Here is a 21,159-nt window from a genome sequence, read left to right as displayed (position 1 = left end):
ATCATATGGATCTCAATCATGTAAGGCAGCTCATGAGATCATTGTATTGAAGTACATAGAGAGAGAGAGATGAACCACATAGCTACCGGTATAGCCCTTAGCCTCGATGGAGAACTACTCCCTCCTAATGGGAGACAGCAGCGTTGATGAAGATGGCGGTGGAGATGGCAGCGGTGTCGATGGAGAAGCCTTCCGGGGGCACTTCCCCGTCCCGGCAGCGTGCCGGAACAGAGACTCATGTCCCCCAGATCTTGGCTTCGCGATGGCGGCGGCTCTGGAAGGTTTTTGCGGGTTTCGTCAATCGTCATAGGGTTTTCGCGACGGAGGCTTTAAGTAGGCGGAAGGGCGACGTCAGGGGGCTTGTGGGGCCACCAGACACTAAGGCGGCGCGGCCCCCCCTCTGGCCGCGCCAGCCTGTCATCTGGGGCCCCTGTGGCCCCCCTCTGGCGACTCTCGGGTGTTCTGGATGCTTCCGGGGAAAATAGGGTTCTGGGCGTTGATTTCGTCCAATTCCGAGAATATTTCCTTACTAGGATTTCTGAAACCAAAAACAGCAGAAAACAGGAACTGGCACTGCGGCATCTCGTCAATAGGTTAGTTCCGGAAAACGCATAAATATGACATAAAGTATGCATAAAACATGTAGATATCATCAATAATGTGGCATGGAACATAAGAAATTATCGATACGTCGGAGACGTATCAGCATCCCCAAGCTTAGTTCCTGCTCGTCCCGAGCAGGTAAACGATAACAAAGATAATTTCTGGAGTGACATGCCATCATAACCTTGATCATACTATTGTAAGCATATGTAATGAATGCAGCGATCAAAACAATGGTAAATGACATGAGTAAACAAATGAATCATAAAGCAAAGACTTTTCATGAATAGTACTTCAAGACAAGCATCAATAAGTCTTGCATAAGAGTTAACTCATAAAGCAATAAATCAAAGTAAAGGTATTGAAGCAACACAAAGGAAGATTAAGTTTCAGCAGTTGCTTTCAACTTGTAACATGTATATCTCATGGATAGTTGTCAATGCAAAGCAATATAACAAGTGCAATACGCAAGTATGTAGGAATCAATGCACAGTTCACACAAGTGTTTGCTTCTTGAGATGGAGAGAAATAGGTGAACTGACTCAACAATAAAGTAAAAGAAAGGCCCTTCGCAGAGGGAAGCAGGGATAAATCATGTGCTAGAGCTTTTCAAGTTTTGAAATCATATAGAGAGCATAAAAGTAAAATTTTGAGAGGTGTTTGTTGTTGTCAACGAATGGTAATGGGTACTCTAACTACCTTATCAACCAGACTTTCAAGAGCGGCTCCCATGAAGGACGTTATCTCTACCAGCAAGGTAGATCATCCCTCTTCTCTTTTGTTTACACATGTACTTTAGTTTCATTATTGATGACACTCCTCCCAACCTTTTGCTTACACAAGCCATGGCTAACCGAATCCTCGGGTGCCTTCCAACATTCACATACCATGAAGGAGTGTCTATTTGCAAAAATAAGTTGCTTACTGATGTCTACGTTCCCCCTCCTTTCCTGTAGACAGTGTTGGGCCTCCAAGAGCAGAGGTTTGTAGAACAGCAGCAAGTTTTCCCTTAAGTGGATCACCCAAGGTTTATCGAACTCAGGGAGGAAGAGGTCAAAGATATCCCTCTCATGCAACCCTGCAACCACAAAGCAAGAAGTCTCTTGTGTCCCCAACACACCAAATAGGTGCACTAGTTCGGCGAAGAGATAGTGAAATACAGGTGGTATGAATATAAATGAGCAGTAGCAACGGTGCCAGAAAATAGCTTGCTGGCGTGTAGTTGATGGTGGTAGTATTGTAGCAGTAGTAACACAAGAAACAAAGAAACAAGTAGTAGTAACGCAGTATTTAGGAACAAGGCCTAGGGATTACACTTTCACTAGTGGACACTCTCAACATTGATCACATAACAGAATAGATAAATGCATACTCTACACTTTTGTTGGATGATGAACGCATTGCGTAGGATTACACGAACCCTCAATGCCGGAGTTAACAAGCTCCACAATTTGTTCATATTTAAGTAACCTTATAGTGTAAGATAGATCAACATAACCAGATAGATCGCATCAATACCATCATAATGATAATTAACTCCACAATCTACAAGAGATCATGATCATAGCCTACGACAAGAACCACACGGTGCACACACTAGTCACCTTTACACACGTGCAGGAGGAATAGAACTACTTTAATAACATCACTAGAGTAGCACATAGATGAATTGTGATACAAAACTCATATAAATCTCAATCATGTAAAGCAGCTCATGAGATCATTGTATTGAAGTACATGGAGAGAGATTAACCACATAGCTACCGGTACAGCCCCGAGCCTCGATGGAGAACTACTCCCTCCTCATGGGAGTAGCAGCGGTGATGAAGATGGCGGTGGAGATGGCAGCGGTGTCGATGGAGAAGCCTTCCGGGGGCACTTCCCCGCTCCGGCAGGGTGCCGGAACAGAGACTCCTGTCCCCCAGATCTTGGCTTCGCGATGGCGGCGGCTCTGGAAGGTTTTCCGTATCGTGGTTCTTCGCCTCAGGGTTTTCGATCCAGGGGCTTTATATAGGCGAAGAGGCGGCGCAGGAGGGTCGAAGAGGCGGTGGCACCATAGGCTGGCGCGGCCAGGGCCCAGGCCGCGCCACCCTATCATCTGGGGCCCACAGGGCCCCCCTCTGGCGGCTCTCGGGTGTTCTGGATGCTTCCGGTGAAAATAGGAACCTGGGTCTTGATTTCGTCCGATTCCGAGAATATTTCGTTACTAGGATTTCTGAAACCAAAAACAGCAAAACAAGAATCGGCACTTCGGCATCTTGTTAATAGGTTAGTTCCAGAAAATGCACAAATATGACATAAAGTGTGCATAAAACATGTAGATAACATCAATAATGTGGCATGGAACATAAGAAATTATCGATACGTTGGAGACGTATCAGCATCCCCAAGCTTAGTTCTCGCTTCGTCCCCGAAAGGTGTAAAACGATAACAAAGATAATTTCTGGAGTGACATGCCATCATAACCTTGATCAAACTATTTGTAAATCATATGTAATGAATGCAATGATCAAAACAATGGTAATGACATGAGTAAACAACTGAATCATAAAGCAAAGACTTTTCATGAATAGCACTTCAAGACAAGCATCAATAAGTCTTGCATAAGAGTTAACTCATAAAGCAATAATTCATAGTAAAGGTATTGAAGCAACATAAAAGAAGATTAAGTTTCAGCGGTTGCTTTCAACTTGTAACATGTATATCTCATGGATAATTGTCAACATAGAGTAATATAACAAGTGCAATATGCAAGTATGTAGGAATCAATGCACAGTTCACACAAGTGTTTGCTTCTTGAGGTGGAGAGAAATAGGTGAACTGACTCAACATTGAAAGTAAAAGAATGGTCCTCCATAGAGGAAAAGCATCGATTGCTATATTTGTGCTAGAGCTTTGATTTTGAAAACATGAAACAATTTTGTCAACGGTAGTAATAAAGCATATGTATCATGTAAATTATATCTTACAAGTTGCAAGCCTCATGCATAGTGTACTAATAGTGCCCGCACCTTGTTCTAATTAGCTTGGACTACCGGATCATCACAATGCACATGTTTTAACCAAGTGTCACAAAGGGGTACCTCTATGCCGCCTGTACAAAGGTCTAAGGAGAAAGCTCGCATTGGATTTCTCGCTATTGATTATTCTCAACTTAGACATCCATACCGGGACAACATAGACAACAGATAATGGACTCCTCTTTTATGCATAAGCATGTAACAACAATTAATAATTTTCTCATTTGAGATTGAGGATATTTGTCCAAAACTGAAACTTCCACCATGGATCATGGCTTTAGTTAGCGGCCCAATGTTCTTCTCTAACAATATGCATGCTCCAACCATAAGGTGGTAGATCGCTCTTACTTCAGACAAGACGAACATGCATAGCAACTCACATGATATTCAACAAAGAGTAGTTGATGGCGTCCCCAGGAACATGGTTATCGCACAACAAGCAACTTAATAAGAGATAAAGTGCATAATTACATATTCAATACCACAATAGTTTTTAAACTATTTGTCCCATGAGCTATATATTGCAAAGGTGAATGATGGAATTTTAAAGGTAGCACTCAAGCAATATACTTTGGAATGGCGGAAAATACCATGTAGTAGGTAGGTATGGTGGACACAAATGGCATAGTGGTTGGCTCAAGTATTTTGGATGCATGAGAAGTATTCCCTCTCGATACAAGGTTTAGGCTAGCAAGGTTGTTTTACACAAACACAAGGATGAACCGGTGCAGCAAAACTCACATAAAAGACATATTGAAAACATTATAAGACTCTACACCGTCTTCCTTGTTGTTCAAACTCAATACTAGAAATTATCTAGACCTTAGAGAAACCAAATATGCAAACCAAATTTTAGCATGCTCTATGTATTTCTTCATTAATGGGTGCAAAGCATATGATGCAAGAGCTTAAACATGAGCACAACAATTGCCAAGTATCACATTATCCAAGACATCATAGCAATTACTACATGTATCATTTTCCAATTCCAACCATATAACAATTTAACGAAGAGGAAACTTCGCCATGAATATTATGAGTAGAGCCTAAGGACATACTTGTCCATATGCTACAGCGGAGCGTGTCTCTCTCCCACACAAGCATTTATTCAAACAAAAACAAAAACAAAAGCACACATACGCTCCAAGTAAAGTACATAAGCTGTGATGGAATAAAAATATAGTTTCAGGGGAGGAACCTGATAATGTTGTCGATGAAGAAGGGGATGCCTTGGGCATCCCCAAGCTTAGACGCTTGAGTCTTCTTGATATATGCAGGGGTGAACCACCGGGGCATCCCCAAGCTTAGAGCTTTCACTCTCCTTGATCATAGTATATCATCCTCCTCTCTTGACCCTTGAAAACTTCCTTCACACCAAACTCGAAACAAACTCATTAGAGGGTTAGTGCATAATCAAAAACTCACATGTTCAGAGGTGACACAATCATTCTTAACACTTCTGGACATTGCTCAAAGCTACTGGAAGGTAATGGAACAAAGAAATCCACCCAACACAGCGAAAGAAGCAATGCGAAATAAAAGGCAGAATCTGTCAAAACAGAACAGTCCGTAAAGACGAATTTTAAAATGGCACCAGACTTGCTCAGATGAAAATTCTCAAATTGAATGAAAGTTGCGTACATATCTGAGGATCACTCACGTAAATTGGCATAATTTTCTGAGTTACCTACAGAGAATTAGGCCCAGATTCGTGACAGCAAGAAAACAGTTTCTGCGCAGTAATCCAAATCTAGTATTGACTTTACTATCAAAGACTTTACTTGGCACAACAAAACACAAAACTAAGATAAGGAGAGGTTGCTACAGTATTAAAAAACTTCCAAGACACAAATATAAAACAAAGTACTGTGGCAAAATAACACATGGGTTATCTCCCAAGAAGTTGTTTCCTTTATAGCCATTAAGATGGGCTCAGCAGTTTTAATGATGCACTCGCAAGAAATAGTATTTGAAGCAAAAGAGAGCATCAAGAGGCAAATTTAAAACACATTTAAGTCTAACATGCTTCCTATGCATAGGAATCTTGTAAATAAACAAGTTCATGAAGAGCAAAGTAACAAGCATAGGAAGATAAAACAAGTATAGCTTCAAAAATTTCAGCACATAGAGAGGTGTTTTAGTAACATGAAAATTTCTACAACCATATTTTCCTCTCTCATAATAACTTTCAGTAGTAACATGAGCAAACTCAACAATATAACTATCACATAAAGCATTCTTATCATGAGTCTCATGCATAAAATTATTACTACTCCCAACATAAGCATAGTTATTCTTATTAATTGTAGTAGGAGCAAATTCAACAAAGTAGCTATCATTATTATTCTCATCAAGTGTAGGAGGCATAGTATTATCATCATAAAAATTACTCTCCATAGTAGGCGGCACTAAAAGACCAATATCATTATAATCATCATAAATAGGAGGCAAAGTATCATCAAAGAAAATTTTCTCCTCAATGCTTGGGGGACTAAAAAGATCATGCTCATCAAAGCCAGCTTCCCCAAGCTTAGAATCTTCCATATCATTAGCAACAATGGTGTTCAAAGTATTCATGCTAACATGTTTCATGGGTTTTTTAATTTTCGGATCAAACCATCCATGTTTTAAATCAGGAAATAGAATAAGAAGCTCATTGTTGTCCATTATGCCAAACTAGTGTAAACAAGAAACAAAAAGATGCAATTGCAGGATCTAAAGGAAATAGCTTTGAGCACAAACACAATGGCGCCTTTAAAAGTACTTTACCTGGAACCGAAGTATGAGTGCCTTTTACCTTTCCTCCCCGGCAACGGCGCCGGAAAAGTGCTTGATGTCTACGTTCCCCCTCCTTTCTGTAGATGTTGTTGGGCCTCCAAGAGCAGAGGTTTGTAGAACAGCAGCAAGTTTTCCCTTAAGTGGATCACCCAAGGTTTATCGAACTCAGGGAGGAAGAGGTCAAAGATATCCCTCTCATGCAACCCTGCAACCACAAAGCAAGAAGTCTCTTGTGTCCCCAACACACCAAATAGGTGCACTAGTTCGGCGAAGAGATAGTGAAATACAGGTGGTATGAATATAAATGAGCAGTAGCAACGGTGCCAGAAAATAGCTTGCTGGCGTGTAGTTGATGGTGGTAGTATTGCAGCAGTAGTAACACAGTAAAACAGTAAACAAGTAGTAGTAACGCAGTATTTAGGAACAAGGCCTAGGGATTACACTTTCACTAGTGGACACTCTCAACATTGATCACATAACAGAATAGATAAATGCATACTCTACACTTTTGTTGGATGATGAACGCATTGCGTAGGATTACACGAACCCTCAATGCCGGAGTTAACAAGCTCCACAATTTGTTCATATTTAAGTAACCTTATAGTGTAAGATAGATCAACATAACCAGATAGATCACATCAATACCATCATAATGATAATTAACTCCACAATCTACAAGAGATCATGATCATAGCCTACGACAAGAACCACACGGTGCACACACTAGTCACCTTTACACACGTGCAGGAGGAATAGAACTACTTTAATAACATCACTAGAGTAGCACATAGATGAATTGTGATACAAAACTCATATAAATCTCAATCATGTAAAGTAGCTCATGAGATCATTGTATTGAAGTACATGGAGAGAGATTAACCACATAGCTACCGGTACAGCCCCGAGCCTCGATGGAGAACTACTCCCTCCTCATGGGAGTAGCAGCGGTGATGAAGATGGCGGTGGAGATGGCAGCGGTGTCGATGGAGAAGCCTTCCGGGGGCACTTCCCCGCTCCGGCAGGGTGCCGGAACAGAGACTCCTGTCCCCCAGATCTTGGCTTCGCGATGGCGGCGGCTCTGGAAGGTTTTCCGTATCGTGGTTCTTCGCCTCAGGGTTTTCGATCCAGGGGCTTTATATAGGCGAAGAGGCGGCGCAGGAGGGTCGAAGAGGCGGTGGCACCATAGGCTGGCGTGGCCAGGGCCCAGGCCGCGCCACCCTATCATCTGGGGCCCACAGGGCCCCCCTCTGGCGGCTCTCGGGTGTTCTGGATGCTTCCGGTGAAAATAGGAACCTGGGTCTTGATTTCGTCCGATTCCGAGAATATTTCGTTACTAGGATTTCTGAAACCAAAAACAGCAGAAAACAGCAACTGGCACTTCGGCATCTTGTTAATAGGTTAGTTCCAGAAAATGCACAAATATGACATAAAGTGTGCATAAAACATGTAGATAACATCAATAATATGGCATGGAACATAAGAAATTATCGATACGTTGGAGACGTATCACTTACTGATGAATCAGAGCAAAACATGTGAAGAGAATTATTAATGCAAGTTGTAATTAATTGGGGCTGGGTTACCCATTGCCAGCTCTTTTTGCAAAATTATTGGATAAGCGGATGAAGCCACTAGTCCATTGTGAAAGTCTGTCAAAAGTAAATGACAAGATCGAAAGATAAAACACCACATACTTCCTCATGAGCTATAAAACATTAACACAAATTGAGAAGCATTTTGAAGGTTTAAAGGTAGCACATGAAGTATTTACTTGGAATGGCAGAAAATACCATGTAGTAGGTAGGTATGGTGGACACAAATGGCATAGTGGTCGGCTTAAGGATTTTGGATGCATGAGAAGTATTCCCTCTCGATACAAGGTTTAGGCTAGCAAGGTTATTTGAAACAAACACAAGGATGAACCGGTACAGCAAAACTCACATAAAAGACATATTGTAAACATTATAAGACTTTACACCATCTTCCTTGTTGTTCAAACTCAATACTAGAAATTATCTAGACCTTAGAGAGACCAATTATGCAAACCAAATTTTAGCAAGCTCTATGTATTTCTTCATTAATAGGTGCAAAGTATATGATGCAAGAGCTTAAACATGAGCACAACAATTGCCAAGTATCAAATTATCCAAGACATTTTACCAATTACTACATGTAGCATTTTCCGATTCCAACCATATAACAAATTAACGAAGCAGTTTCAACCTTCGCCATGAAATTAAAAGTAAAGCTAAGAACACATGTGTTCATATGCAACAGCGGAGCGTGTCTCTCTCCCACACAAGCATGATGTAATCCAATTTATTCAAACACAAACAAAAACAAAAGCATACAGACGCTCCAAGTAAAGCACATAAGATGTGACCGTATAAAAATATAGTTTCAAGAGAAGGAACCTGATAATTTGCCGATGAAGAAGGGGGTGCCTTGGGCATCCACAAGCTTAGATGCTTGAGTCTTCTTGAAATATGCAGGGATGAACCACCGGGGCATCCCCAAGCTTAGAGCTTTCACTCTTCTTGATCATAGTATATCATCCTCCTCTCTTGACCCTTGAAAACTTCCTTCACACCAAACTTCTCATAAACTTCATTAGAGGGGTTAGTACATAATCAAAAACTCACATGTTCAGAGGTGACACAATCATTCTTAACACTTCTGGACATTGCTCAAAGCTACTGGAAGGTAATGGAACAAAGAAATCCACCCAACACAGCGAAAGAAGCAATGCGAAATAAAAGGCAGAATCTGTCAAAACAGAACAGTCCGTAAAGACGAATTTTTAATAAATACTTCCGTTGCTCAAATCAGAAAACTCAAAACTAATAAAAGTTGCGTACATATCTGAGGAACACACACGTAAATTGGCATATTTTTCTGAGTTACCTACAGAGAAAACAGCCCAGATTCGTGACAGATAGAAATCTGTTTCTGCGCAGAAATCCAAATCTAGTATCAACCTTCGATTAGAGGCTTCACTTGGCACAAAAAATCACAAAACTAGGATAAGGAGAGGTTGCTACAGTAGTAAACAACTTCCAAGACACAAATATAAAACAAAGTACTGTAGCAAAATAACACATGGGTTATCTCCCAAGAAGTTCTTTCTTTATAGCCATTAAGATGGGCTCAGCAGTTTTAATGATGCACTCGCAAGAAATAGTAGTTGAAGCAAAAGAGAGCATCAAGAGGCAAATTCAAAACACATTTAAGCCTAACATGCTTCCTATGAAAAGGAATCTTGTAAATAAACAAGTTATGTAGGCATAATGCAACAAGCATAGAAAGATAAAACAAGTGTAACTTCAAAAATTTCAGCATATAGAGAGGTGTTTTAGTAACATGAAAATTTCTACAACCATATTTTCCTCTCTCATAATAACTTTCAGTAGTATCATGAGCAAACTCAACAATATAACTATCACATAAAGCATTCTTATCATGAGTCTCATGCATAAAATTATTACTCTCCACATAAGCATAATCAATTTTATTAGTTGTAGTGGGAGCAAATTCAACAAAGTAGCTATCATCAAATATAGGAGGCATATTGTAATCATAATCAAATTTATCCTCCATAACAGGTGGTACTAAAAGACTACTATCATTATAATCATCATAAATAGGAGGCAAAGTATCATCAAAGTTATTTTTCTCCTCAATGCTTGGGGGACTAAAAATATCATGCTCATCAAAATCAGCTTCCCCAAGCTTAGAATTTTCCATAGCATTAGCAACAATGGTGTTCAAAGCATTCATAGTAATAACATTCCCATTAGCATGCATATAAAGTTCCATGGGTTTTTTAATTCTCTCTTCAAACACATCATGTCCTAATTCAAGATAAAGTTCAAAAAGATATCTCATATTTTTGTTGTTTTCCATTATGCCTTACTAGTTTAAACAAGAAACAAAAAGATGCAATTGCAGGATCTAAAGGAAATAGCTTCGAGTACTTACAACGGCGGAAAATAGCTTGGTAGCCGAGATCCGGAGTGTGAGTACCTTTTACCTTTCCTCCCCGGCAACGGCGCCAAAAAATAGCTTGCTGTCCACAACTGGCGCGAGGTTGACGTGGGAGGTTTGATGGCGGTTGACGGGCTTGATGGAGTGTCGTCCCCGGCAACGGCTCCAGAAAATAGCTTGATGTCTACGTCCCCTCCTTTTCTTGTAGACAGTGTTGGGCCTCCAAGAGCAGAGGTTTGTAGAACAGCAGCAAGTTTTCCCTTAAGTGGATCACCCAAGGTTTATCGAACTCAGGGAGGAAGAGGTCAAAGATATCCCTCTCATGCAACCCTGCAACCACAAAGCAAGAAGTCTCTTGTGTCCCCAACACACCTAATAGGTGCACTAGTTCGGCGAAGAGATAGTGAAATACAGGTGGTATGAATAAATAGTAGCAGTAGCAACGGCACCAGAAAAGTGCTTTGCCCAGGACAGTAAACAAGCAGTAGTAACGCAGCAGTAGTAACGCAAGAAACAAGAAACAAGCAGCGATAGCAGTATTTAGGAACAAGGCCTAGGGATCATACTTTCACTAGTGGACACTCTCAACATTGATCACATAACAGAATAGATAAATGCATACTCTACACTCTCTTGTTGGATGATGAACACATTGCGTAGGATTACACGAACCCTCAATGCCGGAGTTAACAAGCTCCACAATTCAATGTTCATATTTAAATAACCTTAGAGTGCATGAAAGATCAACACGACTAAACCAAGTACTAACATAGCATGCACACTGTCACCTTCACACTATGTAGGAGGAATAGATCACATCAATACCATCATAGCAATAAATAACTTCATAATCTACAAGAGATCATAATCATAGCCTACGCCAAGTACTAACACGGATGCACACACTGTCACCATTACACCGTGCAGGAGGAATAAAACTACTTTAATAACATCACTAGAGTAGCATGCAGATAAATTGTGATACAAAACACATTGCAATCATGAAGAGATATAAATAAGCACTTCACTATGCCATTCATAACAGTGAATAAGTATTCTGTGAAATATAGCCTAAGAGACCCACACGGTGCACACACTGTCACCTTTACACACGTGGGACAAGGAGTCTCCGGAGATCACATAAGTAAAATTCACTTGACTAGCATAACGACATCTAGATTACAATCATCATCATATGGATCTCAATCATGTAAGGCAGCTCATGAGATCATTGTATTGAAGTACATAGAGAGAGAGATGAACCACATAGCTACCGGTACAGCCCTTAGCCTCGATGGAGAACTACTCCCTCCTCATGGGAGACAGCAGCGTTGATGAAGATGGCGGTGGAGATGGCAGCGGTGTCGATGGAGAAGCCTTCCGGGGGCACTTCCCCGTCCCGGCAGCGTGCCGGAACAGAGACTCCTGTCCCCCAGATCTTGGCTTCGCGATGGCGGCGGCTCTGGAAGGTTTTTGCGGGTTTCGTCGATCGTCATAGGATTTTCGCGACGGAGGCTTTAAGTAGGCGGAAGGGCGACGTCAGGGGGCTTGTGGGGCCACCAGACACTAAGGCGGCGCGGCCCCCCCCTCTGGCCGCGCCAGCCTGTCATCTGGGGCCCCTGTGGCCCCCCTCTGGCGACTCTCGGGTGTTCTGGATGCTTCCGGGGAAAATAGGGTTCTGGGCGTTGATTTCGTCCAATTCCGAGAATATTTCCTTACTAGGATTTCTGAAACCAAAAACAGCAGAAAACAGGAACTGTCACTGCGGTATCTCGTCAATAGGTTAGTTCCGGAAAACGCATAAATATGACATAAAGTATGCATAAAACATGTAGATATCATCAATAATGTGGCATGGAACATAAGAAATTATCGATACGTCGGAGACGTATCAGCGTCGCATATTGCTAACCTGTTTTTCAGGGAGGTTGTGCGACTACATGGAGTCCCGAAGACTATTGTTTCTGATCGTGACGTGACGTTTATGAGCTACTTCTGGAAGACGTTGTGGAGAAAGCTGGGGACGAAGCTGCTTTTCAGCACTACTTGTCATCCTCAAACTGATGGTCAAACTGAAGTGGTGAATAGAACATTGTCACAACTGTTGAGATCCATGATCAAGAAGAACCTGAAGGAGTGGGAAGAGTGTTTGCCACATGTGGAGTTTGCTTACAACAGTATGTACACTCTACCACGGAGCTGTGTCCTTTTGAGGTGGTGTATGGTTTCAAACCCATAACTCCACTTGACTTGTTGCCTTTGCCCATACATGAGAGAGTTAATATGGAGGCATCCAAGAGGGCAGATTTTGTGCGAAAGATCCATGTGAAGACTAAAGAGTTGATAGAGAAGAAAGGCAAGAGCAATGCTGCAAGGATGAACAAGAAGCGTAAGGAGATGTTGTTCAAGCCTGGTGATATGGTCTGGGTACATTTTCGCAAGGATAGGTTCCCGAAGCTGCGGAAGTCTAAGTTGAAGCCTCGTGGTGCTGGTCCTTACAAAGTGCTTGTCAAGATCAATGATAATGCATACTCGATAGATCTTTCGGTTGATGAGTTTGGTGTCAGTAATTCTTTCAATGTTGCTGATTTGACACCATATGACGGAGAAGACCTTGGAGCGTCGGGGTCGACGCCTTTTGAAGGGAGGGAGATGATGAGGACATCCCTACCTCACTACTACCTCCGTCATTGCAAGCTGAAGATGTTCCTGCTGTGAAGCTCAAGTCCAATGAAGTTAGGATTGGACCAATAACACGAGCTCGTGCGAAGCTACTCAAACAACAGGTGAACTTGTTCCTAAACGATACTTTAATTGATGAGAACTTTATACTGCCTAAGTGCTATTACTTATGTATGATCAGGTATGAGGAGGGAGTAAACATCGCACGAGGAGGAGAAGAGAAGCTGGACCAGAAGATGGACGTGAAGCTGGACATGGAGCTGGACATGAAGATATCCCATGGACGCACGAGGGAGGAGCGGGAGGAAGGCGCGAGAGGGAAAGCTGAAGTCCAGGCCGGTGCCAGATCCGGCCCGACCGGCCGTGCCGCCGGACCGTCCGGTCCCAGGCCCGGTCCGACCGGATCCCACGCCGGGTCCGTCCGGTTTCAACCGGCCGCGGCGCTTGTGCCATCCGGGCACTATCCAGTAAGCCCGGAAGCCTCGCCCGGTCGCCGCCCGACGCCAGGCCCGGTTGAACCGGACCGGCCGGTCCCAGACCCGGTCGACCGGCCTCCCGACCGGCCGACTCCGAGTCTGTCTCGACCAGATCTGTTCTGGGTCGGTTATTTTCGTACTTTTTCGACCTGAGGTCGTCCTGAACTCCTATTTAAGTCCCCAGGACGCCCCCCTAGCTGCTTTAGACCACGTTTAAGATAAACCCTAGTTCTTAGTTGTTTGCTCTGCAAAACTATTGAATTCCCTACAATATATTGCTTGATATTGTGTAGATCCTGATAAAGTCTTGTGTGATCTGCTGTTCCATTGGAAATTAGACGGTTGCAACTTACCGCTTCGTGGTCGGCGGCTACGTGCGCAAGTGTGTGGAGTTGCGAATATCTTGCAGGGTTGAGAGCTGTTGCATTGGCGACATGGACCAATCGAGAGATCTCGTTGCGTCATACAAGTTATCATCCACTACATCATCGTGTTTCTCCGCTGCCATCACCCTGTGATCATCACCACGACCGTTGCTTACTGAGAAGATCGGGCCACCCCTTATCATCTTGTTACAAAACCACGTAAATAAAAGTAGATTAAATAAAGAACAAGAACACAGATTTTACGTGGAAAACCCAAACGGGAAAAAACCACAGAACGTACGGCGGCGTATCACTATAATTGGAGGAGTATTACTATACACGAGAGGACAGACCCTCTATATGCTATCAATATGGAGAAACACTCTCATCTATTCTATGACTACATGAGACTATATATAGGGGCAAACAACTCTCTTTCTTGAGAAACACGAAATAGAGTTGTAGATGTGCTACGCCTAGCACGGTTGGCACGCCCATAGTCCGTCAGATAAATAGATTTCGGAACAGAATACAACATAGCTCGTGTCACACCAACTCTGTCGATATTGGTTCCAGCCCCGCCCGGTCGGCCACCATTCGGCAGCCAACCGTCGCCGCCGTGCCGCCACGCGGGCACTGCAACCCCCTCGTACTTGGGGGACGGGACTGGGGCTCCGCGGCGGCGGCGGCGGCGGCGCACCTCCCCTGCACGCGTCCTCCCCGTCGCTGCACGGCGCTGCTCGCGAGCTCCGTTACCCCGGCAGTTAAACCTAACCCCTGTGCATCCCTCAGCACCGCGGCGGATGCCACCACCGCAACCATTCCAATCCACGCCAGCCCGCCCGCTTCAGTCCCCTCCTATTTCGGCATCCACAAGGTTAACCCCGCGCTCCTTCTCCGCCCTCTCCTTCAGTTCAACTAATCTCAACTCTTTTTCCTCGTTGTCAGAGAAATCAGAGCCTTATTGCTATCAGTATTCATCCATCCATTCGCATTGCAGGCTTTTCCTAGAAATATACCAGCTAAATTGTTGGGAGAATGCTCCCACCGGACAGAATCAGAGGTTCAGATAACTGACAGTAGAAAGACAGTACTACAAGGTAAGCAATGACTGCACTTGCTTATCTTATTGTCATGAGCTCACAGTATCTTTGTCAAATCCAGCGTACTATTACAAGTCTAGAACCTTACAGTACGATATGGCAATGTAATTGAAGATTAAAAAATACAGTACACTGTAGACATCACTTGGCATCTACCAAGTGTAATCTTTATCGAAAAACCTACAAGTCTAAATCCTTACAAATACGATAGGACAGTAATGGTAGCATTTCCAGAGAGAAACAGCTCTGTACTTTATTGAAGAATATATAATCATAGTACATAACACACAATTACAATCTGAGAGCATATGACATGACACTTACAGTTCAATCAGTTGGTAGTACATAGAAACTCATGCAAATAACAGAGAAAATAAAATATCAAGGAGTGGAACACAATGGAAAGAGATTGTACTCAAGAATAAGACTGTTGAGGAATGCGGTAAGATAACTTAAGGATCAGATATTTATATGCCGCGTCTTGATTCCAAGTGTTGATTCACTTTATTTTGAGGACAGGATTGTTTTTGTTTGCTGTAATTTCTTCTTTCATCCTTTTGAGGTCAAACTTGCCTTTCGTCAGCTCGATCTCTTGTAGTCCTGGCAGGTACTTGATCCCGAAAAGAGACTGTTTTTCAGTGGAAGACCAAACTATCTTCTTCAACTTAGGAGAGGCTCCATTGTCAAAGTTGATGCTGCTAATTTCTGAGCACTCGATGATAAGGAACTTCAGATTTAGAAATTCTTCTGTCTTGAAGGTTAGCATGCTTTCAACACATGACTTTTGTCGAAGCCTAAGGCAACACAGGCTTGCAAGTTTTCCAAGGATGCTAAGATCACCGGTGGTTAAGGAAGCCTTATGCAGAGTTATTTTGGTAAGCATCCCAAGCTTTTCAATCCATGGAGGCAATCCATTTCCCAGACCACTGATTTCTAGCTTTTCAAGATGCTTTGGAGGTATGGGTGGTACCCCTTCCGTGTCCATGCCTGCATTCTCTTCGCTTGGTGTGAACTGTATGGCCCGAATTGATAGAGAGCGAAGACATTTGCTCAGATTTCCAATTGTATGGTACAAGTGTCTGAAGATTGCTCCGTCACATCCACTGAGAACCACGCCCAACTTACGCAATCTCAGTAGATTACCAATGTAACTGAGCTCATCACCACTTCCAGAAACTGCAATATGAGATAGAACCTGCACTTCTGTCATGCCGCCAACATGTTTGGGCATCTGAACGGTGAAAAAGGTCTCTTCTGAGTTGTTGTTATTGCCTTGGCTTCTACAGTTTGTATGGTGGCCCGCAAGTAGGTACTTTATTTTCGGAAGAAAAACTGAATTTTTGGCGAAAGCTCTAACATTTGTTTGTCGAATATCCAGAGTCTCAAGGTACCGAAGTTTGTCAAGCTGCTTGGGCAATTCAGTTATGTTTGTATTCCGGAGGCTCAGGTACTTCAGCTGGAACACATGGTTGCAAATGTTCTTAAGATGGTGGTCCTTCAATTGCTTGCAATCTTCTAGATCAAGCATTTCGAGAAGCCCCAAGTGAGTTGATGATGAAGAAAGGGATTCCAAGAACATTTCAGTGGCATTAGACTGATCAATTTGTGTTTGGTCACTCTCCTTGAAATGGTTGCAAATGTTCCAGCAGCTGGCTTTGGAACGGGTTGCATTATTTTCAGCTAGTTGCAGTTGGACTTCATTACGAATGGAAAGCCGATGAGCCAAGTCAGGCTGAAGGTTTGCATTTGAAAGGTTCTCTCCTCTCGCAATCTCCATAACAAAGTCATGGACCAAAGCATGCAATGTAAAGGTCTTCACCTTGCCAGTAGTACCGATGTCTGTAGGCATAACAAGCCCGTGGGCAACAAGCAGATTGAAATTGCGATCGGCCTGATCCAGTGCACCCAGCCTTCCCCTTTTTGTTATCATGCCTTCAGCAACCCATCTCCGTAGCAATCTTGCGCGTGTGAAGGTGGTATTCTCAGGTAAAATACTCAGATACAGAAAACAGTTCTTGCAGTCGCTGGGTAGTTTGCTGTACACGTGCACCAGAACTTGCCTTGAGATGCTAGAGTTGCCATTGACCCTCAGTGTATCGCACAGGCTTTGTAAATTCTCTTGATTCTGATTAGGATTGACATATAAATCACGAAGGAACAACCTAACAGCGAAGTGCGAGTCCAGTTGTCTTATAATGTCACTTAAAACATGCAGATCAACGTCATTGTTGTTGTTGTTGTTGTAGAGTAGAGAGGTTGCCTTGGTCGCGAAATAATCATCAGAAACGTTGAAACCGAATTGGAGATTTGAGGCCTCACGAGAATAAACTGAGAAGGCCATAGCTGCAGAACGCGTGGTGACTAGTATTGCACTACCAGGTCCGCAATTCCCGTTAGAGAGAGCGGATTTGATGGAACTCCAAACAGAGCTGTCCCAGACATCATCGAGCACGACTAAGAATGTTTTTCCTTCCAGATGAAGCAGAAGCTTCTCTCTGAGCACCTCCTCTTTTTCATCGGAGTCCAACAGGTATGCCCGGCCGGTTACTTGTGCCAGAATTTCCCGTAACAACCTAGCCTGACTGAACTCGCCTTGTACATTGACCCAAGCCTTGCAATCAAACGAACTCATGGCAACGGGATCTTCATAAGCTTTGCGTGCAATATAACTTTTTCCCATGCCACCCACCCCTGCAATTGCCATGACTCTGAGCTCAGCATGAGCATCTCGTTCATCCGCCAACCACCTGACGACTGCATCCCTATAGCTGTATGATCGGTCAGCATCAGGGAGACCTTGTCCATTTAGGAGCATCTGGACATCCGGATCAAGGCCTCTATTGTCGATATCGAGCAGAGAGATTGTCTTACTCTCCAAATAATCACCAGAAAACTTGAAACCGCATTTGATATTTGGGTAAGCACTGGAAACAAATGAGCGGGCGATAGCTTGAATGCGTGTTGTTACTATTACTGCACTACCTGGACAGCAGTTCCTATCAAAGAGAGGAGATCTGATGGAATCCCAGACAGAGGTGTGGCAGACATCATCCAGAACAAGCAAGAACATTTTTCCTTCCAGATGCAGCAGAAGCTTCTCCACGAGCACCTCCTCTTTGTCATCGGAGTCTGGCATGTAAGCCGTACCGGTTACTTGTGCCAGGATTTCCCGTAGCAACCTAGTCTGACTGGATCCTTGTCCTACGTGGACCCATGCCTGGCAGTCAAACGAACTCACGGCAAAGGCATCTTGGTAAGCACTGCGCGCAACGGAAGTCTTTCCCGCGTCACCAGCTCCTGTAATTGCCATGACTCTGACCTTGTGTTGTTCACCATGGCTATCTTCTTCATCCCTCAACCACTTGATGATGATGCCCCTGTAACCGTTGGACTGTTGAGCATCAGCTAGGGCACGCCGTCGAGCATCTTCCTGCTCCTTGGCGTCATTGTCTCCGCGGGCAGCCTGCCACAATGCCGATTTGGTACTTGCACGACGAAGATCATCACGGTTACCGCGGTCAGGGGCTCTGACGTCGTACCTCACGCGTCTCTCCCCGACCTCGCAGGACCGGATCTTGAGTTCCCGGATCTGCGTCGCGACGCGGTGACGCGTCGGCAGCGTCCAAACAAGCCTGGGCAGCCGTCGCAGATAACCCAGGAAGCCTGGCTCCCTGCGGCTCGTACCCACGCGGAGGCTCTGGACGTAGAGATCGATGCTGTTCTGGGAAGCGTACGCGACCTCCGCCACCTGTTTCATCCACGCCCGGACCTGGTGGTGGTCGTCGTCGTCGTCGCCGGTGGCCTCGGCGACGTGCATGAGGAAGCCGTTCATGCTCTCCATCTCGTCCTTGATGAACTGCACGTCGCCACGGACACCTCCCAGCAGCTGCGCCTCCTCCACGAGGACTGATGTCAGGCGCCCCAGCAGCGAGTCAACGGCACCCTGGGCGGAGCCCAGGATCATGTCCGCCATCCTTCTTGTCGATCTGCCTCTCGATCAGTTGTTCACACGAGACATAGAGGATGCAAGGAGCCAAGGGTATACTGGAGACCGAACTACCTAGCTAGGAGCAGCAGCTTCAAAGGGAGTAGGATGGATGGATGGACGGAGCTGGAAGGAAGGCGCTGAGCGTTTGCTTTTACTAGTAGTATTTGGTTGGTGAAAATCCGGTGATCACATCACCTCCTTTGGGAGAATGCTACACGTACGGGCAACTTAGTTACGTAAAAGGTCTACGGGCTGACGTGGTTAGCAGTGGTGAATTCTGATTTGCTGACAAGCAACCGCATGCTAGCACTCACCCAACCACATCTGGGCACGTTTCCCCGTAAGTCCCATTCCGTAGGTTTAGCCCGTAGATGTAGGATTATTGCCTCCTTTGGCATGTCAGAGCATCTCGTCCTCCAAAATGTCTTCTAAAGGAATTTGCGGCCCACCCGGACGAAAAACGTTCCCAGCCGCGCGCCCCAAAACCTATTTTTGTCCGGCACAGCCTAACCTGATGTCCGGCGTCCCCAACCTGTTCCCGCTACACAGGGGACACTCCGGGCACGCCAGACACAACGAAAAGCTAGGCGAGGCGGGCTGACTCGTCAGCGGGTCATTCAAGTTTAAACCTAACCGTCGCTACCTCGCGACGGAAGTTATTGACACTTAGGTGAGACGTCTCGTCGGTGCTACGCAACCTCCACACGTTGCTGCCGTTCGCACGACACCACGCGTTCCCGCGCTTTCTTCCCGCTGCTTCTGGCCTCTTCCCGCCCCTTCTGGCGACGCGGGCATCTATAACCCCCCCCCCCCCCCCCCACACACACAAATCAATGGCAGTTCCCATAGCCGTCGGCACCCCTTTCTTTGCGGCTAACACATCCCTCGTCGCATAAACACCGTTGCGTAATGATGAACCGTTCCGGCGCCGGCCAGTTCCCTCCACCACCACCACCAAAAGCACCGCAGTCCAACATAGACCCGGAAGCTATGGAGACCGAGGCGTGGGAGGAGGCGGCGCTGGTGGACGCCATAGCGGCGTTCGACGCTACCACGGAGGAAGAGTCGCGGCGGCGCCGAGTGGAGCGGTGGAGTGCGGAGCGGCGACACCTTCACATGGAGCGGGATCTCCAGAACCATGAACGGCGGGAGGCAGCGGAGGCGGTCTGGGGGCGCGGGCGAATGCGTTGGCGACGGAAGCGGTGTAGCGTTAGCGGCGGGAGGCGGCGCAGGACCGTCAGCAGTGGGAGGCGGCTTGGGGGGCACGGGCGGATGCGTTGGTGGCGCAAATGGAGGAGGAGGAGGGACACCAATTGCTTCGAGTGGTCCAACGATGACGGGCCGCACCCGGACGAGGTGGTGGATCAACAACAAGGTCTCGTTGATTCCTTCGAGTCGGAGAAGTAGCTCCAGGAAGACTCTCGTACCTCGAACAGGCGCAGATTCGCCGCACCAGGCAGCGCAGCAGGGGAGGGCAGACGATGACGCGCCGATGGAGCAGCGGCGTCTGGCCTACGCCCTCCGTAGGGAGAGGCAGCGCACGAAGCAGGAGCTGCGGTGGAGGGTAGACGACGACGGGCGGGGTCGTCGAACACACCGCCGAACGGCCAGTAGTCTAGGGTTAGATGAAATCTAGCCATTTTTATTCGAATTTATAATATATAATCAAATTTAAATAAAAACCTTTATTTTTGTGCATGTTTATTTATTTGGGGTGCGTTTTTGGGTGACGCGGCTGAAGAGCGACGTCTCCAAACGTGACACGAAAAAAACACGTCTCCCAAATATTTAATCTGACGCTATTTAGAAAACGCTTTAAAGAATGCGGTTGGAAATGCTTTTACGATATCTTGTGCGTGTGGTGACAACTGACAAATACCCTCCAACCAACGCTCACTCCAGGTCAAACATTGGTTTCTGAATTTTTTAATAAAGTACATGGGGTGGAACATGCGATGCTCGGATCGGATTTGTACGATCGAATCCTTTTCTACCAATGGGATAAGTTTTATGTAAGCGACATCCCTCTCGTCAATGGCATTCTACAATAATGGTCCCATTCACTCTGTTTTAGCGAGTACAATAAGGTCTAGTCAGTTGGCTATAAGGATTAAAATAATATATTTATGTCTAGTTGGAGGAGAGAGAAGAGGAGAGAGA

At 45.0% G+C, this 21,159-nt stretch overlaps 1 protein-coding gene across 1 annotated transcript; it reads right to left on the bottom strand.

Annotated features, from left to right (window-relative positions):
- Window positions 1-15,342: 15,342 nt before the first annotated feature.
- Window positions 15,343-19,184, bottom strand: LOC127339098 (disease resistance protein Pik-2). The gene has a single exon (XM_051364994.2). It carries the CDS (start codon window positions 18,982-18,984, stop codon window positions 15,511-15,513), a length of 3,474 nt encoding a protein of 1,157 aa, XP_051220954.1. The 5' UTR covers window positions 18,985-19,184; the 3' UTR covers window positions 15,343-15,510.
- Between the last annotated feature and the right edge of the window lie 1,975 nt (window positions 19,185-21,159).

Source organism: Lolium perenne, chromosome 3 (assembly GCF_019359855.2).
Source record: "Lolium perenne isolate Kyuss_39 chromosome 3, Kyuss_2.0, whole genome shotgun sequence".
In the NCBI taxonomy this organism is placed as follows: Eukaryota; Viridiplantae; Streptophyta; class Magnoliopsida; order Poales; family Poaceae; genus Lolium; species Lolium perenne.
Note: the sequence above shows the minus strand (reverse complement) of the source record. Positions and strands in the feature narration are given on the sequence as shown.

Excerpts from the sequence above, each read along its gene's own strand:
- LOC127339098 (XM_051364994.2), bottom strand. The coding sequence starts at position 18,984 with ATGGCGGACATGATCCTGGGCTCCGCCCAGGGTGCCGTTGACTCGCTG.